Source organism: Aptenodytes patagonicus, chromosome Z, assembly GCF_965638725.1.
Source record: "Aptenodytes patagonicus chromosome Z, bAptPat1.pri.cur, whole genome shotgun sequence".
Classification (NCBI taxonomy): domain Eukaryota; kingdom Metazoa; phylum Chordata; class Aves; order Sphenisciformes; family Spheniscidae; genus Aptenodytes; species Aptenodytes patagonicus.
The window spans coordinates 77674279-77700773 of record NC_134982.1 but is presented as its reverse complement, the minus strand read 5'-3'; the positions used below and the strand labels follow the sequence as shown (position 1 = coordinate 77700773).

Sequence of the window (26495 nt, the reverse complement as noted above, 5' to 3'; positions counted from 1 at the left end):
CCACAGAGGTGCCCTCTCAGTCCTGCACTGCCTGTTGTTACCATGTCATTGTATTAGGTTCATAGCAGAAGGGTTGGGGGGGTGTGTGTGGGGGGAGGAGGCTGCAGGGGTGGCTTCTGTGAGGACACCAGAAGCTGCCACCACATCAGACAGAGCCAGTGACAGCTGGCTCCAGGAGGGACCCACCACTGGCCAAAGCTGAGTCCTCTGTGGTAACATATTTGAGAAAAGGTTAAAAAAAAGCTACACAACAACAGCAGAGAGAGAGAGCAGTGAGAATATGTGAGAGAAACAACTCTGCAGACACCAAGGTCAGTGAAGAAGGATGGGGAGGAGGTGCTCCAGGCGTCAGAGTGGAGATTCCCCTGCAGCCCGTGGTGAAGACCATGGTGAGGCAGGCTGTCCCCCTGCAGCCCATGGAGGTCCACGGTGGAGCAGATATTCACCTGCAGCCCGTGGAGGACCTCACGACAGAGCAGGTGGATGCCTGAAGGAGGCTGTGACCCCATGGGGAGCCCACGCTGGAGCAGGCTCCTGGCAGGACTTCTGGCCTGCGGAGAGGAGCCCACACTGGAACAGGTTTGCTGGCGGGACCTGTGGTCCATGGGGGACCCACACTGCAACAGTCCATTCCTGAAAGGACTGTATCCCACAGACCCCACACTGGAGCAGGGGAAGAGCGTGAGGAGGAAGGAGCAGCAGAGACAACATGTTATGAACTGACCGCAACTCCCATCCCCCTGCACTGCTCAGGGGTGGGAAGGTGGAAGAGCCAGGAGTGAAATTGAGCCTGGAAAGAAGGGAGATGTAGGGCGAGGTTTTATAGGATACTAAGAAATAAAAACAAATCTATTCTGTTTAATTGCAATAAATTAATTTCCCCAAGTGCAGTCTGTTTTGCCCATGACAGTAATTGCTGAGTGATCTCCCTGTCCTTATCTCGACCCACGAGCTTTGCTAGATCCAGCTAGTTTTGATGAATGAACAGTAAGAATTTAAACATTAGAATAACTACAAATACTCTTATTGTAATCATTCAGAGGGGAATCCAAGTCTTAACTTCATTCAGGTCAAGGAAAGAATGAAAAGCAGATGGTTAACTGGAGTTGAAGTTAGGCTGACTGCTACAAGAGAAGGTGTGGAAGAGATGTGCGGGTGGTTAAGAGACTCCTTCCCCAAGTGCATGATGGCAGTTTCAGAACACATGGATGGAGTTAAGGAGTGCCACTCTTTCACTGCAATCTCACCATGCACAGTTCCCTTGTCCACTCACTGTGACCCCTTGGGCCCTCCTTTCATGATACTCCTCTCTCATGAAGCCTAGTTATTCCAGCCACGTGTTCCAATTGCTGTGCTCACAGAAGTACTTCTCTTCCTGCTGGCCAGCCCACTATAAGCAAGCAAACTATGTAACAGGCCTGCAGACACAAACATCTTGCTCTACTGGTTTGACAGCAAGGCACAGATCCCAGCCATTTCATAGCCAAATGAAACAGACTGCAGTCATTACCTGAGGGGAGAACTTCTTCCTGAAGCCCTTACTCCCAGAAGAAAACTTTATATGTCATTTCTTCTCTGCCATGTACATCAAGGTTCTTCCAAACATTCAAGTCAGTTGGCCATCTATCACTTTCTTCTTAAAGGCATCTTTTCAGATCACTGGATCAAAGCAGTCAGTTCTCTTCACATAAACAGCAGATCAGAGAGTTCAATGAAAGAGTGACTCTGCAGCATCACTGTCTGGCATATGGTAATACCGGTCTCACTCCTTCACATGAAAAAGAAGCAAGCAAAAAGAAATGCAGCCACTGAGCTCTCCAGGGTATGACTTAATACCCATAGGGCAGGGCATACAGACCCAGTTTTTAACAAGGCTACTTGTACCCATTCCATTTAGGGCAAAATGTTTATTTGCTATATGTAGGCTTTGTTGAAGGTTCAAACCCCATGTTCTTGCCTGTTGGAAGACTCAGTCCAGTTCCCGTCCTGAACTGGGGTACTTTCCTCCCAGCAGGGGCACTGTTCCTATAGGAACTGAGACTCTCAGTTCTCTGAGATACACTCTGAGAGTATACCTCTCAGCTAGGTGTAACCATTAGGCTCTGCTTTCCATCACCTGTAACGACAAGGACCAACTTCAAACACTCACATTCTGGCATAACTATGCATTTGAAGAGAATATGCTTGCTGGTTCCTTTAAAGGGAAAGTTTACCTAACAGATCCTCACTGCATACTCCTCAAAGAGCCAGGCCTTAAAGAACACCTCCTTTCAAATAAGGCTATGCAAGTTATTTTCATCACACTATGCCTACATGCCAGTTCTCAAAACGGGAAGATACCGCAGCACAGGAAGCTAAAGACCTGCTGCACTTGTAAGAACTGCTTTGCACTCCCCGGTTTCAGCATGAGAGTTTTTCTAGCCTTTCTGATCCTTCCCAATCCCACCTTGAATTTCCAGTCACTTCTTTGTCACCTGGATCTTTCAAGGCTATTCCAGAGTGCCATCTTATTAAGTGAGTAAACAAAGAGGTAAGTCAAATTCAACACATGAGCAGCACTTCCCATTAACTGCACCTTTCCCCTGCTGTAATAGGTAACAACCTGGTCTAGCCTCACCTCAGCAGAAATACTGTATGTTGCAGCACAACTTAGTAGCTTCCTTACTTCTTAAAGATGAAGCTGGATTTTAGGGGCTCCTACTGAACTTCACCTGGATTTTTCACCAGGGATTTTTAAAACCTTTCTTGCTCCCAGATACTGCCCAGAGGGAATAAGCAGGCCAGCCAGGAACTGCTTTCAAAAGCAATGCTTGTTTGCAGATGGTGTGATGTTAATGGTGCATTCTTGGTCCGGCTTCGTTTTATTCTCTCCCCACAAGTCTGTCCATGGCACCACTTGGGGTAGTGGTTTCCCACTTACCTGTGTGAACAGTCTTTTAAACATACAGCTGCACTCCTCTTAGTCAAATAGGCAGAGCTGCACAGAAAACATTTTGCATGTCCTTCTCATTGCATAATCGCAACCCAGAGCTTACATCCAAGAAGATCCTTGATGGCTCATCCTCAACTAAAGGGTGTGGTCACTTCTTGGACTAGAAAAATCTTGTTTCAAATAGGGAACATATTTGTTCCAACAGCAAGCTGTTGAAGGACCCCAGGCCTCAAGAGCCAGGAAATTCATGCATGCTTGTGAAATGAGTGTAAGGCTGAGTCACACATGAGCTCCCTACCACAAAGCCAAGAGGCTCACTCAGTCCACATTGCCTGCATATGTAGCAGGAAGCCTTGCTTTTCATCAGCGATACCCGATGAGCAGCACAGCTCACCTAGCCCTAACCACAGCGTTAGGCATAGCTGCTAGCTACAGCCCTGCTTCCCTATTTACTGAATTCTTATCCAGGACAACACCCAAGCCAGCAAGAAAGCCATATTGCTATGGTGGAAAAACACAGCAGTTCTCCTTGGTAACTCTGCGAAGGGTAGCAGAATGCTATACAGAGGCTGGCAGGTCAGCATTAATCTAGACAACCTGGTGCAGGACTGGAAGACTGCAGAGTCCAGTTTACTGTGCAGCGCAAAGAAGCGTCCAGTATGTTCCAAAAATGCAATAGTGCAGTCAAATGAAGATGACAAGAATACAGCAAGAATCTAAATTATCTTGGGCTTAAGACACCGAGTTTTACCTCTTCAGTCATTTGTTCCAGACTATTGCCTAGGAACAAAGCAGCCCAACTCAGATACTAAACACCCTTTCCTACTAGTAGAACCAGAAGGTACACCAATGGCAAGGCAAAACTGGAAAGGCAAAAAGGCAGCAGCTCCAAGTCCTACCTTACACTTCCATGGTAGGACTGGTTCTGATGTTTAATATACAGCCAAATCTTAGCTACGAAGCCTAAAATGAAGCTTGACAAATTTTAAAAGAAGCTTTAGCTAAAAAGAGGTAACAAAGGAAAGAACCTTTCTCACCCTGTGACCACCCTATTTTCTACAACTCCTAACCCCGCTTTCTGTACCTGCAAGCCAGACTGTCACTCTTCAGATTACAGCCTGGTGACTACCACCTGAGTAAGGTGGCAGCAGACTTCTCCTGAAGCAACTGTCATTGCTGTCGCATGCAACACAGTTTTCCATCCCCAGCAATAACCCAGTAATAGATCAAGCTGCATTTGACAAGAGTCCTTGTAGCCAGACAGTACTTCTTTAACAAAGCAAAAACTGACACCTTGATGACATTAATCTTCCTCACATTTTCAAACACAGGGCAATATCCAAAAGTGAAGAATTTATACTTTATTGTACTCATTTACATAGATCAAGAAGATGGTTTCCACCACTTAACCTAGCCAGCTTGTTTAGATTTTTTTTTTTTTAAGTAGAAAAGTTACAGGCTATAATTTAGCCAAAGCAGTCATGCTTCAATGTCTCAATGGCTGGAGATTAGACTAGACTTTTAATGGTCTCTTCCAGCTTCTCTTTATTGGCCCCAGAGAACTCCTGCACCTGTAAAGAGAAATTGATTTTTAGAACTGTTGCATTCAACGCTTCACAAAATTAGTCGCATAGCATCTAGAGACATATACACCTATTCAGCTCCGCTAGAACTAAAATTTTTTCACCCCCAAAACAGGGAGTATTTTGCAGACGTTCCATCTATTTGTCTGCCACTCAACTCATGCAAAAATTGAGACAAGAGTCTATCAAGAATCACTTCCAGACTACCATTGCTGGAGCCTTCTACACAAAGCAAGGGAAAAGACAGTTGATCCTGAACCAATGCTGTGTAAGACTCAAATACAGGCTTGAAGAGGCTCTGGAGGTCAGAGGTAGCTCAAGTCACTTTGGGTTGCTCAGGACCCTTACCAATCAAATTCTGGAAGGATTGCTCCAAATGACCTGTCCCTGAGTCTGGCTTCTCCTGTGAGAATTGTCCTTGTTGCAACTTACACAGCAGAAAGATAAAGGCAACATTCATGTCTCAAAAACAGTGGCTCTGTCTTATAGCACCTACAGGGGTGCAAGGTACAGAGCAGACTATGCTACAGCCCATGAAATTGCTTGCTTGGGACCAATCTGTCCAGAGAACTGCCAAGGTCAACCAAAATAAAAAGCCACACAACAGGGCTAAGCATATCACCTTCACACACTGTCATCATCATAATCACAATTCTTCCAACTACATTACGAAGCTGTGGAAGTTTACCCTGAGAAAACTGTCAAAGGTTCATTATTAGTCATGATTTGGCCCCATATTGATTTGAACTGAAGGTCACCCAACATCTGACACTCACTTTTCAGGCTCAATTCCATTGCCTTCAGCCATGAGACTTCCATCCAGGCGCTGTTTTACTTTAGAAAAGCCTACCTTCAGCTTGCTTGGCAAACTAAAAGCCCAAGGTAACACGTTTAGCTCAGCAATTCTTTAGTTCAGGCAGCCAGCTATTCACAACTACCCTGCACAGGCAGCCCACTATGCTGTCAGAGTGTGGCCTGCACCCCACCTCATCCACCTCTTGGTGGAGCAGGCACAAGAGGTCTGTTCAGTCCTCTGACAGGGACAGGACCTCCACTTCACAGGTTACACAGCCTCTGTGTAAAAGCATCCTAGCAGTTGTTTCAGCTGTGTGTATATTCAACCACATTAGACACTTCTGTTTGGGTGGGATTCCATAGGCACCTATAGTCATATCTGCTTGAACATGAGCTGCATCCAGAGAACAAATACTAACCCAAGATCAGTAAAAAGCAGGGTGCTAGGCAGACAGACTAGCAGTCTTAACCCAGACATCTAACCCCACTGATGTCTCACGAAGCTCTGCCTGTTAAGACTGACCTGTAACACTAACTCAGTTCATCACCTGTGAACAATAGGGTTTGCTTTGTCAGTTAGCTGCTGGTCCATGTTACATTTGCTGTGGCACTAAGATGAATTTGCTTGCTCTCAGGAGTGTCTTAATGCCAGTGGTGCCCCAGATACATTATCAAAAGAAAGCAGGCTATGTAGTCTAACATTCCCAATCTTCCTCCAAGCGTGTAGCTTGCCTGCTCCAATTCCAAAAGACCAGAGCCTACCTTCTTTCCGTTCTTGTAGAACTGGAACGTTGGCATACACTTCACATCACAGTGTGTAGCAACGTCCTGGAAGAGACAGAAAACAATCTTCAGCTGTGCACGTCTGAAGGATGTTAAATTTAGCACCCACTAAGCTGCCTTTTGTTTAGGTGATAGGACAAGGCCATTACTGCTCAAAATGAAGCAAAAGCACTTCTGGTAGTCAATCACTAACAAAAACAGGGCAGTGTTAACATCTCCCTGAAGTAAGCCTGAAGTTTCCTCCCTTCTGGATTTAATTCATGCCATCGCAAAACCACATTTCCTATACCTGTACTCTGTGTTTGGAAAAAAACAGACCCCTGCATCAAAACAGAGATGACTATTTGTAAGGCTCAAGAGCCCTACGGCAACTCTTGTGTTTCAACCTGACATTGTTCAAGTACCTATTTGACACTGCTGGAACTGGTATACAGCAGACATTTTATTGCACTTAATTCAAGACATGAAAGAGGAAACAGTGCCAAGAGCAGTGGGAAGACCAGACGGATCACCAGACAGTTGTGAGCTATTAGTTTTAGGGAAGATTGCATCAAAGCAGCTTAAGGCCTTAGACTAACACTCCCTCCCAAAGTAGAGGGTCAGTGACGCCAAGTTATCTAACACATGCCATAGGGCTTCAAGTGTGCAGACAACCAAGGCAGTTTGTTCTGTTCAGGTGTACTCCAAAAATTCATTCTTTCCAGTGTAAGTGCTAAACCCCTATCTCCGCTTCTCAAAGTTAAAATAATCTCTTGTTTTGTTTCAGTATCTGCAAGGACTTTTTAAAAAAAAAAAAAAAAGAGTTCTTCATTGTCACTTGTGTGGAACTCATTAGCTGCCTTCTCTCAGCATTACCCTGGACCATACCTGGGCATCATCCACATCAATTTCGATGAACACCACATCACCATACTTCTCACACAAACTCTAGAATAAAATAAGAAACTATGCAGTTACAGTGTTCCCGGAAAGCTTTCTTTTAAAAGACAGTCATATAAATTAAGGCTGGTGCTGCTTACCCCCCAGTGAAACTTGCCTTGTTAATTAAAGCAGCTATTTTACTGACCAGAGCAAAAATTTTATTTTCTGCTCCAATACCAGGAAGAGTCTGTTGAAACTTGTTCAAACATACTTCCCACAGAGAAGACTCAAATATCCCAAGACATAGGTGAAAGGCCTTCTCTTACAGCCTTCAGCTGATCACCAAAAGATGCTACAGCTTATCTCTTACTTTACCAGGAGATAACATTGCCACCTAAACACAGCTGGAGTGATTACAGTAACTGTGTTACAGAAACAAGCATTGTTTCCACCCTATATCCCACCTCTTGAGGCAATGCAACTGTTAGGTCCCTATAGACCCAAGATGCATATAAGCATTAGGACAGCAGAAGTTAAACCACATTTGAGCTCCCAGCTATATCAAAGGTCAGTATATTTAACTCAATAGTCTGAAAGTAGATACTTCTGTGAATTCTCCCTTTTCCAGAAAATGCTGGCAATCACGTGGCAAAAGGAAGTTTCCTCTGCATTATCATCAAGCAGCACAAAAAACATTTGTATATACTTTAATACAGTTGCCAATAAAACCAGGAAGGCTACTTACGTGAAAAAAGGGCTTGATCATTTTGCATGGTCCACACCATGTGGCAGAGAAATCAACTACTATAAGCTTCTCACCAGCAGATTTCAGTTCTGCCTCAAATTCAGACTATAAAAAAGAAAGAATTGAATACATTAATGATTTTCCCCTCCTTTCCAAAATAACTTAGACTAATCCCAAAGCTAGCTTGCTCTTAGCCTTAACACACTAACCATTTTGGTAGCTCTTTAAACACTTAACTAGGGTATTTGTACCATCATGTAAGTGCTTCAGTATGAATTGCTTTCATCAGTGCTAGCAACAACCAGTGTCTTATGACTCTTCAATTAGAAAAGACCACAATGCTCAGTCACCCCAACTCACTGAATTGTGGAAACATAAGCTAGAAATTCATCTAGCCTACGATCCTCAACTCTGGCAGCTCTGTTTATTGTTACCCCCGAATGTGATCTGTATGGTTTTTAATAATCCATTTTCTCATTTCTGTCTTGGCAGGAAGACTTCCATTTTCTTCTGGGACAGACTTTCCTCTGCAGAATTTGGAAGGACACAAACCTTTGCACACTCCTCCAGTTCAATGCCTTTTCCAATCAATGGCTAACATCAAACTGATGTTGTGTGGTTTACTCTACAGCCTGTTTTCTAAAGCAACCTCACAGGATAGTTATTTTACTTATCTTGCCAAGTGGATCGACATGTAACATCACTAGCCATAGCAATGCTACACATACAGACTACACAAGTAACACCCAATACTTATTCAGAGCTTCGAGTCTGTTGTGCTTACTCACACCAATCATTTTTGGACAACGTTCTTCGGAATTTAGAGCTCCTTACATGCCATTAAGCATGTTTTCTGGTCAGAAAGTGAATGTTTTAGCAGAACTGAAAGACATTAAAAGCAATAAATACTTGCATGCTAGCAAGAGGCAAACAAGTATCTCGGGCAGAAACAGAAAATGCTAATCAGCTACTTCTTGATGGTTTCTTTTCCAAAGCAAGTATAAGCCACTTCAACATTCCTCAACTTCACTCTCACAGCAGTGCAAGCTTCAGGAGAGCTGTTAATATAAGCTTCATTTCAGATTATGCATATAAAAAGATAGCTGCTTTATTCTCCCCAACTTAACAGACCAGAGCATTAGAGTTCTGTCAGCAACAGCTAACAAAGCAATATGGTTACTACCACATGTACACAGTGGTTGGTTTTGCAGTGCAGGAGTTAACTAATGCCAGCTTCTGCAATCAGCCACAGTAAGTTGAGATTTAATTCTAGTAAGATATTCCTCCCATTAAAGAAAGCCATGCAGGTGAGGAGCCAGGAGTGCACACAGTCAAACTGGCCACAAGTATATTTAACAAGCAAGCAGAGGGTCCTGCACCAGCATTCTTATGTATAAACCTATGTGAAAGTCTTCGTAAGTTCTTGTAACTTCACATACACCCAGCATTACATCTCCCTGTTGATAAGACACTTTCCCTCCCAATGTAGCTATCTTCAGAATTGCAGCCTCCACATGTTGAGTTCTTCCATCCTTGCACTTTGGATATTCAGTCTACTCTGCTGTAAGATCAGTAGCTAACACTCCACACCACCTACTCTCAGTCTGAAAGAGATGGAAACAGTAAATTTTCCTGTGTCTCCACATTCCTCCACTCTTGTAGCGACATAGTATGCATTCCTGCACCCCAATCCCAAAAGTACCCCATTCCCACCAACAAAGTTCAGTGTCCCTGTACACGGCAATCCATGTTAGCTGCTCCCTGCAACCACTTATTCCACAAGTTCCTCAGTCAAGCCTCACTCCTCCTCACCTTCAAATCCTACAGCTTGGTTTTCGGTATAGCTTCTCACACCTCTGCATTGTAACATCACCAGTTTAAACTCTTTACCGATTCCACTTCCTGCACCTGCCAGTTAGACCATCCTCTTCTTACCCTTAAGTCTTCTGTCCAGCTGCATAATTACTGTCTTCTGCAAACGGAAGTCCAGCCCTGGGATGTGCTCATCATATGGCCACAAACCTCAGGTTTGCTGTTGCACAGAACAAGGGGAAAGTGGGAGGGCATGGTATCTACAGTTGGTCACACACCATACACCACTGGAGACCTGGTCCTGACTACAATCAGGTGTTACCCTGTGAGTCATCTCTAGTATCAGCTAAAATTGCTGTGGGAGAGTGAAAAGAGATGCAGGGTCCAAAGGTGCTTACCCTTCCAACTTAAAAGATATTGAACCAGGGAGAAGTCCTGGAAGTTTCCCCAGAGAGCTTAATTTCCCTGGAGGAAGACAGACAGTAGTGGGGGCAAAACAAGCCACTCAACCTGTCCGATTGACTTCTGTAGTTGTCTTTCATGTTAACTGTGAAGTGACAAGCTTCCATATAAAACCTGAATCATCTTTGTTAACAGAAGGGGAACCTCCCACCACAGGACCATTTGGTCACGCTATTAGAGGATCTTACAACTTTGTTAACCGGTATTTTCTTCAGGCAGCACCTTACTGGAGGAAACCTCTGACCAGTTGTTTGTTTGGGGTTTTTTTTTTTTTGAACATTTAACTGCAACCTCCCTGAGCATATGCAGGACCTCATTTTGCTTGTATTGTCCCCTAGCAAAAAAGCACATGTTGCATTCAACAAATATATTTGTAGTAGGCCTCTGTTTCCAAGGACCAAGTAAGAGAAAAGGTTCTAGTAATGAAAGTCTCTAATGCAGCAGGGATTCCCAGCACCAGGTAATACCTCAAAATGGAGCCTACTGACCACAGGCAGTGCTGAAAGGCGTCTACTGCTCTCAGCAATAAGGAAGATAGCTTTAATCAAATCTGCCAGATGGTGTGGACCTTAGTTGTAAACATGATTTCCAATGCATATCAAGTCACCCTTGAACTTGGATTAACCCAGTCATCAGCTGACTGCCAATGGTTACTACATAATTTAATGGTTTTGTTTTTTTAATACAGAAACTAGCATAAACAGACTGAAGGTTCAACTGCCTGAACTCCCTAGCAGACACCACTTATAAAACTATCTTCTGCATCTGAAGCTGCAAGTTTTCAATATTTGCTTTGACTCAAATAATAGAGAGGCAGCTAGTGTGAAGAGGAAAGCTTTGGCAACACCAGCTTTTTAACAGTTTATATATCCCATTAGCTTCTGCTACAAGAGGCATTATGTCCCATAGTCAAACCCTGTTACAAGTTACATGAATCACCCATCTCAAGACCACTGTACTGGTTTTGGCTGGGATAGAGTTAATTTTCTTCATAGTAGCTAGCATGCAGCTATGTTTTGGATTGTGCTGAAAACAGTGTTGATAACACAGGGGTGTTTTAGTTACTGCTGAGCAGTGCTTACAGAGCATCAAGGCCTTTTCTGCTTCTCACACCACCCCACCAGCGAGTAGGCTGGGGGTGCACAAGAAGTTGGGAGTGACACAGCCAGGACAGCTGACCCAAACTGGCCAAAGGGATATTCCACACCATATGACGTCATGCTCAGCATATAAAGCTGGGGGAAGAAGGAGAAAGGGGGGACGTTTGAAATGATGGCATTTGTCTTCCCAAGTAACCATTACACGTGATGGAGCCCTGCTTTCCTGGAGATGGCTGAACACCTGCCTGCCGATGGGAAAGAGTGAATGAATTCCTTGTTTTGCTCTGCTTATGTGCACAGCTTTTGCTTTACCTATTAAACTGTCTTTGTCTCAACCCACGAGTTTTCTCACTTTTACCCCTCCAATTCTCTCCCCCATCCCACCCGGGGGGGAGCAAGCGACTGGCTGTGTGGTGCTTAGTTGCCAGCTGGGGTTAAACCACAACAACCACATACTTAAACCAACTGAAGTACTGCTCCTTCTGTCCGCTAGCAGAAACTTGAGAGGGTCCAGTAAAGCACCCTGAAAGTAGCCATTCTTCAGAAGCTAGTCAGTTTCTGAAGAGGTGTGTTAGGAAAGGGGTCACATCTAGCTAGCTGTCATGTTCACATTGCTTTACAGATGTCACTCAAACTTTTGCAGGTAGTAGAAGGGGTTTTCCTCTTTGTACGAGAGAAGAATACAAATCTACTTTACTGAAAAACAGAATTAACCCAGAAATCCCAGTTGCACTGTACTTGAATACTCTGGGTGTTGCTGATGTTAAAATCTGTTGTCATCATGACTCGTTGAGTCCATGCTCTCCATGGATGAGCAACAAAACTGTGCTTTGTTGTCTAGCTACAGCAGACTATTAATCAATGCTCATAGCTGGGAGGATAGTGGAAGCCTAGTCCACTTTAAGTTAGAGCATGCTCTTCCTCCGAAGCCAGGTTTATTGACTCTCCATTTTTAAGCTGTTCCAGCCTATATCAAAAGCCTCAAACCTTACCCAAAAGGTTCGCCCCTTCTGTCCCTCCATAAAAAGAGAAGGGGGAAGGGGGAGAGATGCAAACCAGAATAAGAGTTTCGGGTTGAACTCACACACTGTTCCATCCCCAGGACCCGAACGATAAGGCATTTTGTTCATCTTCACTTTAAGGAGCTCTCTGCATTCACAGGTATTTAAGCTGTGGTCACAAAAATTAGTATGCTCCTTTATCAGATGTTAACACCTTAGCGGTCCAACAGGCAAAGTCTGCCATGCTTTTCATTTATACAGTGAACTGAGTATAGAAGAGCATAGCCTAGAAGACAAACTTGGATGCCACACAGCATCACTCACAGGCCCCTCACAATCAGATCAAACTGACATGTCTACCAAATTTCAAGTTCAAAATGCAAGACTAGCCCAACAGGATTTCTCCTGAAATGAAGAGCTCACTAAGTTCACAGAGAGAGTATTTTTGGAGATTTGGGTTCATAAGTTACAGCTAACACTCTATTGTTGCCTATCAACCACATCAGCTGCTGTGCACAAGACCACACACTATTTCATCACCAGCAGAGTATTCCCCATATGCTGGTCTAGGCTTTATTACTATTCTGTATCACAAAACCACAGACGTGTTTGTATTCACAGAATCACCTCAACAATGAGGTGCCGTGTTAGTGCACTGAACAAGTCAGACAGCACCATACAAGGGAAATACTTCTTATACCAGCAACTCCTGTTATTTAAATACAGGAATGGGCTCTAGTAATTCCTTTCAAGTCAAGAAAATTGGATTCATGTTTTCCATGAACTCCTATCCAGAAACACACCAGAACTTAGGCCAATCTCTACTAAGAAAGCCACCTGGTCCCCTACACACTAGCAGTAGGTAAGGCAAGCCCGGACTTCTAAGTTAGGGTACCATAGTACCCTGTTGTTATCAGCTTGAGCAATGAAACATGACACTTCCTCAAGGTTTTACAGGGAGATGATCAACAATCTGTCATAATACGAAATTACATCATCTCCTTTCTCATTCTGACTATCTGAAGCCTTAGGTCGTACAGTTATTCGTTCCCTCCCTTTGGTCTAAGCGAGTCCTCCCTTCGGTTCTCCCCCTTCCCCGCTGCAGCGGTGAAGCTGGCTCCTCCCGCCCGGGCAGCCGCGGGACCCAGGCTGCGTCCCCGGCGCACACGGGCTCTCACCCGCCAGCCTCCGCGGGCCAAGGCCTCACGGGGGTTCCACGGCGGCCTGAGGAGGGGCACCTGTTCGCCCGAGCTTCTCCCAGCGGCCGGGAGCGCCGCGGGCGGCCCAGCAGGCCCGCTCCCTCCCCTCCCGCCGAGGAGGCGATGTCCACCTCGCCGCCCTCCCCTCTACACGGCGAAAGGACGGGTCCGCGCCGCCAGGGGACGGCGGCCGCCACGCCCAAGGCGAAGGAAGAAGCACGCAACCCTCCGCGGGGTCCCCGGCGGAGGAGGCCGCCGGCCGGAGCCACCTGCGCGGCGGGGCGGCCAGGCCGGGAGGGTGGGGTAAGGCCGGCCCCGCGCGGCGCCAACGGCCGCCACGCGCCTAACGGACTCACCAGGCTGCCCACGCTCTTCACCATGGCGACGGCTCGGGGTTGGGGAAGAGGGTCGGCGAGGCAACGGCTCGGGGCCGGCGGCTAAACAGCAAGAAGGCGGCCGAGGGCCTCGTCGCTGCGCTGCGCTCCGCTCTGGTCCGGCCCCCGCCGCTGCCTCCAGCCGCCTCAGCGCTCTCCCGCCGCCGCCCCGGCGCCCCCCTTATATGCCCGTCGCCGCGCCGCACCGCGCATGCGCGGCGCACCCCCTCGCGCCCCCGCCCCACGGCGCGGGGCTCGGATTACCCCGGGCGCGGGTGACGCCACGGCGCGCGCGGGGTGGGGGGGGTGGCTGGGTGCGCGTGCCCGCGCAGCGCCCAGCAGCGCGGCGGCGGGCCGGGCGGGCGGAGGCCGGGGGGGGGGCTGCGGGGCTCGGCGGCGGCCTGGCTCCCGCCCGCCCGGCGGAGCGGCGGCGTGCGTGGGGAGGGCGGGCCTTGCATCCCTGCCGGCTGCCGGGGAGAAGCAACAGCAACGGCAAAAAGCCCGTCGACTCGGGAAAAAGTGCTGTGTAACGGTGAGCAGGAAGTGCTTAGGAGGCACCGTCCCTAACCTGGCTGGCACGGCTTCCCGCCTCCTCCTTCCCCTCCGCAGAGCCCGGGTCTCTGGCGCGGCGTCCTGTTGGCGTTAGGGGGAAGAAGAGGGGCTGGTGCTACCCATAATGCGGAGAGAGCGTGGCGGTTGCAAAGCTGAGAGGCAGGAATAAATCACGGGAGTGCTTTTTCGGTTGTTTTTTTTTTTTTATTTCTTCCACCGCCACCAAAAGCACGGGATAGGACAGCAGAGCTGCTCTGTTTCACTGCGGGTTGCAGGCTTTCTGCAGCACAGAAGTGCTCACTGACATGAGCAGCACTTGCCCGGGGTAAACACTAAAATTAATGCAGATGACTAGGGACACTGTGAGCATCTTTAGTAGTTCCCCTCTTGGAGGGAGTCAGCCAGGACCAGAAACGGTCCTCACAGAAACAATTCCTTTCAGCTTTCCCAGCCGCAGCGACTCTGTCATGGAAACTTAAATTTCCATTTATCTCATTTATTTCTCTGTGTTTTGGAGAGGTCCTTTGTTCTACTGCACGCTGCTGCACTGCTGCAAGAGTGCAAACCGGGGCCATCGTGGCCCTCCTTTCCATCTGTTGGGCTGGTAGGAGTTGATGGTGGAGTATGGGGTTACTGACTAGCTCCCACTACACAGGACACAGGAAACGTGATGTTAGGTTTTGGGATACTTGGTGCTGAGCGTGTCACGAATGGGGTATTTCTGCACGCTTTAGTAGCCTGTGGAAGGTTTGCTCTGGGATGCAACTGAGCAGAGGACAGGAAGACTTACTGGAGGTGCTGGATAAAAAGATGCTTCTTCATTAAAAAAAAAAAAAGGAAAACAAAAGACAGTTTGGCTTGGCTACAGGTACCAAGCCATCCCAACAGGATGTGCCCTGACATGTTGCTTTGCCTTGTGGTGGACACTGAAAAGCTGGTAACACCCCTCACAGCCTCAAAGCTTGCCCCACGAGATTTGTGTTGGAGACCTCTTAGGTTGGAAATTTGTACTGAGAATAAGTCAGTTTTTATTTTGGAAGTTTGTTACTTGGGTGGCTTACTGCAGCAGCAGAACCACAACAACTACTAGGCTCTCTTTTCTGACCCCACAGTGCCATCCCCTTTGCTATTCTCGCTGCTTGTGGGTGCAACTTGTGTGTGCACCACAATGGGTTGCCTCTTGCCTAGCCCTTTCCAGACCTGGTTTTGCCTACCCGAAGCACTTTGGGTGCTGCTTTCCATGCTCCTTCCCCTGTCTGTCCCATGCCATGAGCATCCCCTTTTTCCTTTGGTGGCAACACCAGAGGAGCTAGGATGTCTCTGGGTGAGAAGCAGTGCCACGAGGGCTTCATAGCTCCTGCTGGCTTTTGCTTTTTCTTCCAGCTGGTCCCTGCTGCCCTTGTGTCCGTGTGCCCTTGTAGCAGACAGAGGCAGCTGGTGCATGTGCCCTGTGCTGCTCTGGGGAGGTGCAGCTGCTGTGGCTGGCTCAGGAGAGGGAAAGCAGGAAAGCCTTATCAGCCAAGGCACCTTGCTTTGAAACCTGCTGCTGAGCAGGATAAAATGATAGAGAAACCCGGACTACCTTCAAAACCCAGCTCCCGAACGCCTCAGCTCAGAGTCGCACGGCTTTCGCAGAAGCTAGTGCAAGCAAAGGAAGGAAGCAACCCACCCAGATAATAAATTCCTTCGTGCTACTTTCTATAAGCAAGCGTGGATGGATAAACCCTCTGTGAACTACGAGGAGAGGTGCTTACGTGCCCCCTGTCCTCAGAACCCATCTGTGGCCATTTGCCTCCTGGTGTGCTTGCAGTCAAATACAAGCTTAGGCACACAGCAGTTGGAAGTCCAAAATGTTGCTGTGGGATTGTTGTATGAATGCCTAAAATAACTGGACAGTAATATAATTGATGTGATCTGCACTTGATTCTTAGAGTGCACTAGTTACTATCATGACAGCACGTAATAAAAATCATACAGAGGAGCGTGGGTCCTCTGGCTGGGAAAAAAAACACCACACACCCAGAAAACACACCCTGTTTTCTTATTATTTTTGTCTTTTTTTTTTTATTTGAACTGTGGAGTGTCTCATTGTTTAGCTCAACAGTGCTGTAGCTGTCCCACACACATAGTCACTTGACTGTGGAGGCCTTTGCTTCTCATGTACCCTCCTTCCCACCCACCTTCCTCACGGCCATAAATGCAGCACACTTCTCTCCCCCAAGCCATCGGAGAGGGAACGTGGCTGTTAAAAATATGCCGGTTGACTGTGGGGAAGTTGGAAATTAAATGAATTTTGTGCTTCAGCAGATTGCTGTATGCCGTGTCATACCCAGGAGTCACTTGATAGGACGGCGAGCCAATAGACAGCTCTCGGCAAATGCAGGGGGGAACCAGGAAGCACTTTTAAAGACACGTCTTTGCCCTTCAGGAACGTGGTTTTGCTTGCTCCTTAAGGTCAGAGGACATGGCTCAGGGAACGACAGAGTAGAAATGCAGTGAAGCCTTCAAAAATCAGTCCTTAGACAGTTTCTCTTGCAAAAGCTCTGGAGGCATTGATGAATGCTCATGCCACCCATGCACGATAAGAATGAATTGCTACACTCCTTTGATGTGTGGAAAGACTGTGGGAGAGAAAGTTGGCAGGTCTAAATTTAGGTGCCCTCAAGTGAATAATAAGCACCACTTAGATGTAGGCCAGTAAAAACGGCTGTATTTTTGGAGAGCCCGTGCAGCCCATGACCCTCACAAACATCCAGGTGGGAATTCAATGAAAATTTGACCTCCTTTAATCATCTTTAAAGCTCCTGTGACAAGACATCAATTTTTTTAAACACTGCTTGTGCTGATTTCTGTCACCTGTTAGGTGAGAGCAACATGCACCACCAGTGGGGAAGGGCTTTGCCTGGAGCCAGCAGTGAACCTTGGTGTGCTCAGGGTCAGGCCCGTGGGAGGTTTGGGAGGCTGAACAAATTACATTTTCAGTTCTTTCTGAGCTACTGGGAAAGGTGGGAAGCAGGGTGGGAAAGGTGGGCAGCAGTGATCCCTGGCAGGATGACCAGTTAGCTAAGGCTTAAATCATGGCGTCCATCTGGATGAATGAGCCAGAGCCGTGGCCCGTGGCCCCAGTGTGATGCTCCTGCATCATACTACCCATCTTTTGAACACTTGGCGTAGCATGTCTGGTTAAAAGATGAGAGGAGAAGCTGAGGAAAAAAGGGAGAACAAGGATCTTGGCCACAGTTCATCTCCCCTTACCAGGGGGGTATATTGGTTAACCAAGCACTTCTTCCTGAGAGCCAAGAAAAAAATGCATGTTACCACCCTCCCACTCATTATTGTTCGATTTTTAGTAAGTTCTTTGGAGAAAGGAATCTCAAAACACTCCAGAGCTGACGAAGCTGGTACTTTTGGGCCTTGTTTTAGAAGGAACTTGTTTGTTTCTTTTTAAAGAAACCTGTGAGCTCACCTGCATTTGTGGCATACTCTGGGTCTCCAGAAAGGAAGATACTGCTGGCACAATGTTTGCAAACACGGGAATGCTCATCCGTGCTTTCCGGTGTCAAGGCACTTCAGGTTTCGAGCTGAGACATACACTTGTGTAATTGCCTTAAATACCTCAAACTCAGCCTGAGATTTTCAGTCTCCTCCTCCATGCTGACAGCCTCCATCCTTGCTCAGGGAGCAGGGTGGGCTGGAGCAAGCAGACCTGCATTTTTCCTAGGGGACCCCATTTTTTTTCTAGAGGACCCTGTATTTTTTTCTAGGGGACTCTGCATTTTTCCTAGGGGATGCTGCTGGATCTGTCTGCACCCCACTGCGACATGGGAACAAGACCCTTTACAGGGCAGGAGGGTAATTGCCCAACAGCACTGCAAGGTGCTCGTGCTGGAGGGCAGCAGCGGCCAAAGAGGAAAAGAGAAGTTCAAGGCCTGGCCAAAGCACGAAGCTGAAATTCTGCACTTTGCAGTTGCTGTGCTTGCACCAGGTGTCTGCAGAGTGGGAGATCAGGGCTGCACCAAGAGACTCCTGGAGAGGAGACAATGAGAGATTTTTGCCTTCTTGGGGACATTTGCATTGTCACAGCTTTTTGGCTGGGGGAGCAAGTCACGAGGCATAAGTGTGTGTGTGGTGTCTGCATGGAGGACAAAAGCAGGTTGGCGTGTATTTTGCTTTCAGGTGTGGTGGGTTGACCTTGGCTGGCTGCCAGGTGCCCACCAAGCCGCTCTATCACTCCCCCACCTCAACTGGATAGGGGGAGAGAAAATATGATGAAAGGCTCATGGGTCAAGATAAGGAAAGGGAGATCACTCAGCAGTTACTGTCACAGGCAAAACAGAGTCGACTTGGGGAAATTTATTTATTGCCAATCAAAAGTCAGAGTAGGATAACGAGAAGTAGGAAAAAAACTTAAAACACCTTCCCCCACCCCTCCCTTCTTCCTGGCCTCAACTTCAGTCCTGACTTCTCTAACTCCTCCCCACCAGCAGTGCAGCGGGATGGGGAATGGGCGTTACGGTCAGTTCATTTTGCATTGCTTCTGCCACTCCCTCCTCCTCACACTCTTCCCCTGCTCCAGTGTGGAGTCCCTCCCATGGGAGACAGTCCTCCGTGAACTTCTCCAACGTGGGTCCTTCCCACGGGCTGCAGTTCTTCACGAACTGCTCCAGCGTGGGTCCCTTCCACGGGGTGCAGTCCTTCAGGAACAGACTGCTCCAGCGTGGGTCCCCCATGGGGTCACAGGTCCTGCCAGCAAACCTGCTCCAGCCTGGGCTCCTCTCGCTCCACGGGGTCATGGGTCCTGCCAGGAGCCTGCTCCAGCGTGGGCTTCCCACGGGGTCACAGCCTTCTTCGGGCATCGACCTGCTCTGTCATGGGGTCTTCCACGGGCTGCAGGTGAATATCTGCTCCACCGTGGACCCCCATGGGCTGCAGGGGGACAGCCTGCCTCACCATGGGCTGCAGGGGAATCTCTGCTCCAGTGCCTGGAGCACCTCCTCCCCCTCCTTCTTCACTGACCTTGGTGTCTGCAGGCTGGTTTCTGTCGCATATTCTCACTCCTCTCTGCCAGCTGCTGTTGCACAGTAGTTTTTTCCCCTTCTTAAATATGTTATCACAGAGGTGCTACCACCATCGCTGATGGGTTCAGCCTTGGCCAGCAGCGGGTCCTTCTTGGAGCTGGCTGGCATTGTCTCTGTCAGACATGAGAGAAGCTTCTGGCATCTTCTCACAGAAGCCACCACTGTAGCCCCCCACTACCAAAACCTTGTCATGGAAACCCAGTATACTCTGCTTTTCATTCAGAGTGTGTCTGGAATAAGATGAGTACCTGGAAATGACTAATGTATGTATTTCACCTGAGATGAGGCTGCTCTTTATCGTGTGGGTAGGACCCTGTTCATCAGATTGTTCCCAGGAAATCAACAGGGCCCACCCAAGGACCGGCAGGTCCCGCTGAGCATCTGCCAGTACAGTCTGCTGAGTCCTCTTGATTTTCTTCATCTTAAATGCAAGTCCTGTGAATGAATGGGTTGGTGTGTTATCAATGAAGTAACACTCACATCTGTGTTAAAAGCAGTGCACAGGATCAATGTTATACCCAGATGCTTTGTAAAGCAATGTAGAGAAGTTGCAAGCTGTAATTATGCTTAGCTGCCTTTTAAAAGTGCATAACAGACAGAAAAAAATCCATATGCACCAGATGCAGGCTCCTGCGGTTTCACTAAGTGTTTGCTCTGACTGTGACCATTCAGATGTCCTCACATCAGGCCCGAGTCTGATCTCCTGGGTGAATGCTTACTCGTCTAATGCCTTTTGGCAGCCTGCTGCGGCAGAGCACACCATGCTGCTTGTGGGAAGCAGCATGTGAGAAGTGGTGTGGGGAAAACGGAGGTTCGATTCTTCATTTCGCTTTGCATCACATTCAAATTACAAACTGGTACCAATGACAAACTTTGCTTTTGAGTACCTGATACCCATCTCTCTTCGAACAGCTGTTTTGCTTTGTTTCTCTTTCTTTCTCTTCAAGCTTCCCCCTCACCCCCCCCGCCTTGCTTTTTTCTTCATTCCTGACCTCTCCTGGGATTTCTTCCCCTCTCCTCACCATGCTCTGTTTCTCTTCGCCTGGAAGTAAAATACTGCATGTCGTGGTTTAACCTCAGTTGGCAACTGAGCAGCACACAGCCGCTCGCTCACTCCCCCACCCCCAGTGGGATGGGGGAGAGAATTGGAAGAGTAAAAGTGAGAAAACCCGTGGGTTGAGATAAAAACAGTTTAATAATTGAAATAAAATAGTAATAATAATAGTAATAGTAATAGTAATAATAATAATAATAATAATAATAATGATAATATACAAAGCAAGTGATGCACGATGCAATTTCTCACCACCCGCCGACCGATGCCCAGCCAGTCCCCAAGCAGTGGCCCCCCCGGCCAGCTTTCCCAGTTTATGTACTGGGCATGACGTCCCATGGTATGGAATGTCCCTTTGGCCAGTTTGGGTCAGCTGTCCTGGCTGTGCCCCCTCCCAGCTTCTTGTGCACCCCCAGCCTTCTCAGTCGGCAGAGCATGGGAAGCTGGAAAGTCCTTGACTAGCGTAAGCATTACCTAGCAACAACTAAAACATTGGTGTGTTATCAACATTATTCTCATACTAAATCCAAAACACAGCACTGTACCAGCTACTAGAAAGAAAATTAACTCTATCTCAGCCGAAACCAGGACATGCATTTCTGTGTAGTTCTGAATCTGCTTCACACACCTCCGCCTACCTGCACAACCTGCAGGCTGAGGGACCCAGGTGTTGGGCCTCCAAACGTTTCTTCTCCATAAGCCACAGAGATAACCAGAGAATTTGACCTTCAGCAGTGATGCATTTGCCAGGGCTGATTTAAAAATATGTGATGTGGTTTGTACGCTGAGGCCACAGAGTTGTCCAAGGCCTTACCAGATGGGTGTGGGGCTCACATACCCCCTGTCCCTCCAGTGCTGCACACTCCCTGGGCCACCGCAGAGACAAATTCAGCCCCAGGGTCCCTAAGCTCAGAGGGCTGCTACGGTGCTCTTTGTGGGAAATGGCAGCTCCAAAAAAACAGAACAGATGCTGGACATTGGGTCATCTTCACTAGCTTCAGAAGGGCAAGTGTGGTATCTCTCTTAGGATCTCCATACAGCTCTTACTTTCATGCTCCAGTTGGGACCCTGCAATGGGCTGACCTGGTGCCTGGGATGATTTTAGCAGGCGCAGTAAGGAGCTGGCAGCAGTGTGGAGGAAAAATGATGGAAAGAGAGGGGCAAGCTGGCTTTGGGCCTCCATCTTGGGATCTCTCAGGGCCTCCACATCGCCTTATCCCTGGGGTGACATTGCATCCCCCCTGGAGGGTGGACCTCAGAGCACTACAGCATCGCTTCAACACTGCTTTCCGCCCTTGGACCCATGGCTGTCCCTAGGCTGGGGGGTTGATGAGACTCTCAAAATGCCTCTGTAGTCCCTAAACCTCAGTGTCTCGATTTCTTACTCAAAAACGAGTGCTCCATCTCTTGATGCTGGCTCAGGTCAGGGGATGGTTGTGTGTGGGTATGGAGCTAAGTTTAAAAAATATATAGCCTGTAATTTCCTAGAGGCTCATTGACAGAAATGTAATCCTCACTGAAGGGTGATACGCACAAGCTCCTGTTTCCAAAAGTACACAGGCAATTGCATTTCTGTGCCTGCACAGGTGATGCTGAAGAGCCCGTGTTTACACTGGAGAAGTGCTCCAGCTGACAGTTTTCAAAACAATTGTATTTTTGGATGAGCAAATTATGCAGTGTCCAACTGCAACCAATTTTAGAGTGCAGGAATGGGTGAGAAGGTGGTCACCACATCCTGGAAAAACTTAGGCTCCTTGACAGTACCTGTAATAAAGCAGTTGAAAACCAGGGCAACCAAAATCGCTAGCCAGTTCAAAACAAGTTGAGGACTTGTCTTGTGCTGAGATGCCCTAAAGCAGACAGGAAGAAACATCACTAGCTGGCTGTGTCATGAGACATGCATCTGCTCACTTGCCTCTTCCACGCGCTTGGCGGTGGCTGTGATTCATGCAATGACAGGAAGGCTTGAGGAACTACACAGCCAGAGCCCCAGGACAGAGGAGCCTCCCCTCTAGTCTGACTTATCCATTGGCCATCTCAAGCCACTGCTAGATCTGGGTGGAAGTGATGCTGTAAATGGTGTCACATCCACGGTGGTGGCAGGTGTAATCTATTTCGTAAGGCTTTCACAGCTGCTTGGCCAATGCGCATGTGGGGCTCATGGGTCTGTCCATATGGCCAGGGTGACCATCGGCAGATGGTACCTAAGTGTACGCCTGGCCATAGGTCACACAAATGCCAGCGATGGGTTTCAGGCATCTGTCAGCACCGGGCGTCTTGTCTATCAGTGCAGAGGAGGACAGGGAGCCTCCTCCCGGGCAGCCTGCAGGGTGTGAGAAGAAGACAAAGCCTTGGCTTTCCCCACCAGGTGTGGAGCCGTGTAGCTTAGGCCATCTTTCTCTGCTGGGACCCTCAATAGCTATGGCAGTGCCCGGTGGAGAGAGGAGCTCTGAGTCATTCTCTACCCACTCTATAACCAGGCTGAACCTCAGCCTCTGACTGGTGGAGGCTTTCAAGTTACTTGGCCATGCTGCCTGCGGACGACGCACCTCTCAGTCAAGCTGCAGTTGTTGCCTGGCGAAGGTGCAAAGGAACGTGTGGACCTTCCCTTCATTTTCTGCTCTGTTAGAAAGGTGAACGCTGCTGTGGCCAGTGCTGTCATACCAACTCCCTGACCTGCTAGAGGGCAAAGGATGTGACAGCAATTAATGATGCGGAGAGGCGTAGCTGCTGCTTTTCCTTCCCATGCTGCACGTTTAACCCCCCCTTGTGCATGCTGTCATATCCTAGAGGATGCACGAGACAACCCAACTCCAGAAACCTTCAAATGAAAAAAAAAAAAAGTGTTCAGCTGAGAGAGGGACCTGAACATCCATATGCATCACATGATTCTCATGGATAGTTAATGTTTACCACCTTTATGGCTAATTAACAGGAACCAAACAATTCTGGTTTATTGCCATGCAATTTCTTCTCCTGGCAACACAGGAATGAGTTATGAGAAGTTTCTGAGAAGCGTGACACCCATTAACAGCCTTCGGGCACCCCTGGCCCGATGAGAGGTGCTTCCGGATGAGGGCGACGCTACTGCCACCAGAGACAAATGGGCTGGACACCCCTACCAGGGCTTGGGTGCCCGGATGCAAGGATAGGCATTGATTTCTTCCATGGCCACCCCATGTTTGGTGGTGGTGGATGGTGTTGGTGCAGCAGGGCTTTCTGCAGGGGGGGCGCCTGGGGAGTCCACGTGGGCTGGTGGGTTTCAGCATGGTCATCTGTTTTCTGTTAAACCCTGGCTTTTCTGGTCAGTGTCGGAGCACTGCACCTGGCAAGCACCAGTCCACAGGGATAGATGAGGCATCCTCTGCTCCAGAAAGAGTCCCCCCGACCGTGGCCTGGGGGAGATCCTGTCTCAGTCACAACTGCTTTAAGATTTGGAGATTTTCTTCAGATTTGACCCAAATTCAAGTTGTAAACTTGAACCTTGCCGTGGAGCTCAGCAGGTGCCTTTCACTTGCGCTTGTGTTGCACAACACCAGCGTGGCAGCCGTGCTGGCCAAGCACCCTCTGTCCTAGGCTTACCCTTTAGCATCATTTTTATGTATTTTCCATCTAATGCAATCACAGCCCTAGCTTCTTCCCAGCAGCTACAAAGCACGGAAACTTAGCAATACAGAAACCGATAAATATGCAAAAGTTTGTTCTTTTTTGTTAAGAACTGAAAGAAGAAAAGGCTGCAGGTGGGAAATAGGGTCATTCAATGTAAAGAAAGGAAATTCAGAGTTTTTTGTGTGGTTCCACACTCTTAATTTCAACATTTGCGAGAGAGGCTGCAATAACAGTGTCCAGACAAGGGATTGGTCTAGACAGGCCAATTAATGTTTCGGAGTCCTCTGAGCTCTTAACAAGATTAAGGGCTCTCTTGACTCATTTCGCCTTTTAGTATTGGAATAAAGACCTAGTTTTTGTCAACAGCCTCTTACAGAAAGCATGCTGTCATTGCAGCAAACTGTTTTATTTTGGGGGTGAGGGTTGTGTGCAAAAGAAACTGGTCCAGTGGGGACTCCCTGCTCACGTCAGTGGGAAGCCTGGCTCTATTCCCAAATGCTGTTACTTGGCAGCTTTGCTCCCGATCTCCTGCCAAAAATCAAGTCACTGGGAGGGAGGAACTGAGCTCCTCCAGCCTTGCATCTCTCCGGGTGCCAGGCTTGCACCGTGAGGTTTGGGATGCTGGTTTTAGGCTGCAGTTCAGCAAAGTGCTGAAACTGGTGGGTCATTGCAAACACACTTCATTTGGCAACTGGGGGGTATGTGGCAGAAAGCAAGGCTGTGGTTTGCTCTTGGGTTTTGGGATCTCTGGACCCAGGCTGGGCTTGCTTCTCTTAAGAGTGATGCCAGTGGGCAGCTGGCTGAGGGGGGTCAAAGGAAGTTTGCTAAAGCAGCCAGTATGGAGAGAACAAGACTGTGAGGGCACCCAGGTCTGGGCTGTTACGTGTCCAGTGTAAAAACCAGCTCCAACAATTGCAATACCTGGGAGTATTTCCAGCCTTCGGCGATCTCCAGACCAGCCCTGCCCACTCAAGGGCAGTTGGTGAGAATTGCCCAGTGCGAATTGCCTAGTGTGTGTTGACTCAAAACAAAGCTGGTGTTTCCAAGAAGACCTCTGACCTTAATTTACATTGACTGGTCACTGGCCTTTTGGTTTTTTGAACAGGGCAGCAGGCAAAGGCTACTGAACTGCACCCTGCTTTTTTTTCTGCGTACTTCTTTTATTGTGGCTGGCTCACGTTGCTTTTGGCTGCCATATAGGTTGGAAACCAGCTGATGTACATTACCTTGGGCTGAGAGGTGCCGGGCAGTCTCCAACACCTGCTCAGGGCTCTCATTTCTGCAGCCCTCACACAATATAAAGCTATTCAGGACCCTGTAAAAACAACTCAGTCCTCATTCTTTTTTTTTTTAACATAGATTAAACCCAAAACACTAGTAATGCCTCAACACTGTAGCTTAAGCTTTCAGTAGCAAAATGCTATTTGTAGGGATGCGGTCTCATCAAAAGGTGGATAAGAAAATTCCTAATCTGATGCCTTTGTCTATTTGGTCCTGCAAGTAAACACTAACCAGCCTTGGAGCAGGACACCCCAAGATTATGCATGACCCTGCGTGTAAACTTTGAGTTTCCGGCTCACCTCGACCCAAAAAGTAGCTTCTCTTTTCCCCCGTGGTCTGTCTTTCTAGGGCCCTCAGGACTGAAATACTAGCAAAAGAGGTGTCTGAGCTGCATGCAGTTTTCTGTCAAGAGAGCCAGGTCCAGGCCTGGAGATGTTGAGGCTTCAAGTACTCATTGACACAGGTAGAAATAAGTGCCCACTAAATACAGAGACCATGAAAGGTTGCTGTGAAGCATATTTTGGAGAAAACACACCGCCTTCCCCTGGTACGAGATGTGTCCGCATCCAGACTTACAGAGTCTGCTTCCCCACTCCCAGTAAGAGACTTGCTTTTTTCTGATTTCTTTCCTTTTTACTTGTTTGGCGCAATTAAGAGATTTGCCCATTACGAGAAGCAACCACCTCTCCCAGGTGTATACCAAGGCGGAAATTCAAACAGCGATAAAAGGTCAGGGCTTTGAAACAAGAAATGCCCAGCTAATCCTACATTAATTTCCCGGCAGCTGGCCAGAAACACTCTCCTATTTTCAATAATAAAACATGATGGTCTGTGTTTGGTTTAGATTTGCTCGGCCCTCTTTATTTGCTGGCACAGATCTGGTGACTTAAATAGAACAGGGTTGTTGTCCAGAAACTAAGGTACCTTACCAAAAAAACAAAGGAAAAGGTGTGTTTTATATTTGGTACGTTAATATTACCTGTTTAGTTGCTGTATACTCCGTTAGCACTAAACAAAAGAGGACAAAGATGAGCAAAAATATTACAAGTGCACATTGACATCCCTCTTTGTTATGCATATCTGTACCAGGAATGATCTCTACCAAGTAGGACCTAACTTTGATGTAACTTCCAGGGATGTGAAACAAGAACTGCGTTAGATGCCCAGTATATATTCCAACAATCCTGAATCAGTGGATATTTCAGAGTGTTTAGTGCTGAACTCACATCCCGGTGTATCTTCAGGTTTTGGTTTTGCAAGAATCAAAACAAGGA

At 47.7% G+C, this 26495-nt stretch overlaps 1 protein-coding gene across 1 annotated transcript; it reads right to left on the bottom strand.

The window, feature by feature from the left end:
• Positions 1-4273: 4273 nt before the first annotated feature.
• On the bottom strand, positions 4274-13783 carry LOC143172990 (thioredoxin). The gene is made up of 5 exons (XM_076362929.1): positions 13630-13783; positions 7700-7804; positions 6961-7020; positions 6073-6138; positions 4274-4503 (listed from the first exon to the last, which is right to left on the bottom strand). The coding sequence occupies exons 1-5, from the start codon at positions 13651-13653 to the stop codon at positions 4441-4443; spliced, it is 318 nt and encodes a 105-aa protein (XP_076219044.1). The 5' UTR covers positions 13654-13783; the 3' UTR covers positions 4274-4440.
• Between the last annotated feature and the right edge of the window lie 12712 nt (positions 13784-26495).

Coding starts and splice junctions, on each gene's coding strand:
- LOC143172990 (XM_076362929.1), bottom strand. CDS start 13,653: ATGGTGAAGAGCGTGGGCAGCCTG. Junction 7,805..13,629: donor TGAAGAGCGTGGGCAGCCTG/GTGAGTCCGTTA, acceptor TCTTTTTTATAG/TCTGAATTTGAGGCAGAACT. Junction 7,021..7,699: donor TGATCAAGCCCTTTTTTCAC/GTAAGTAGCCTT, acceptor ATTTTATTCTAG/AGTTTGTGTGAGAAGTATGG.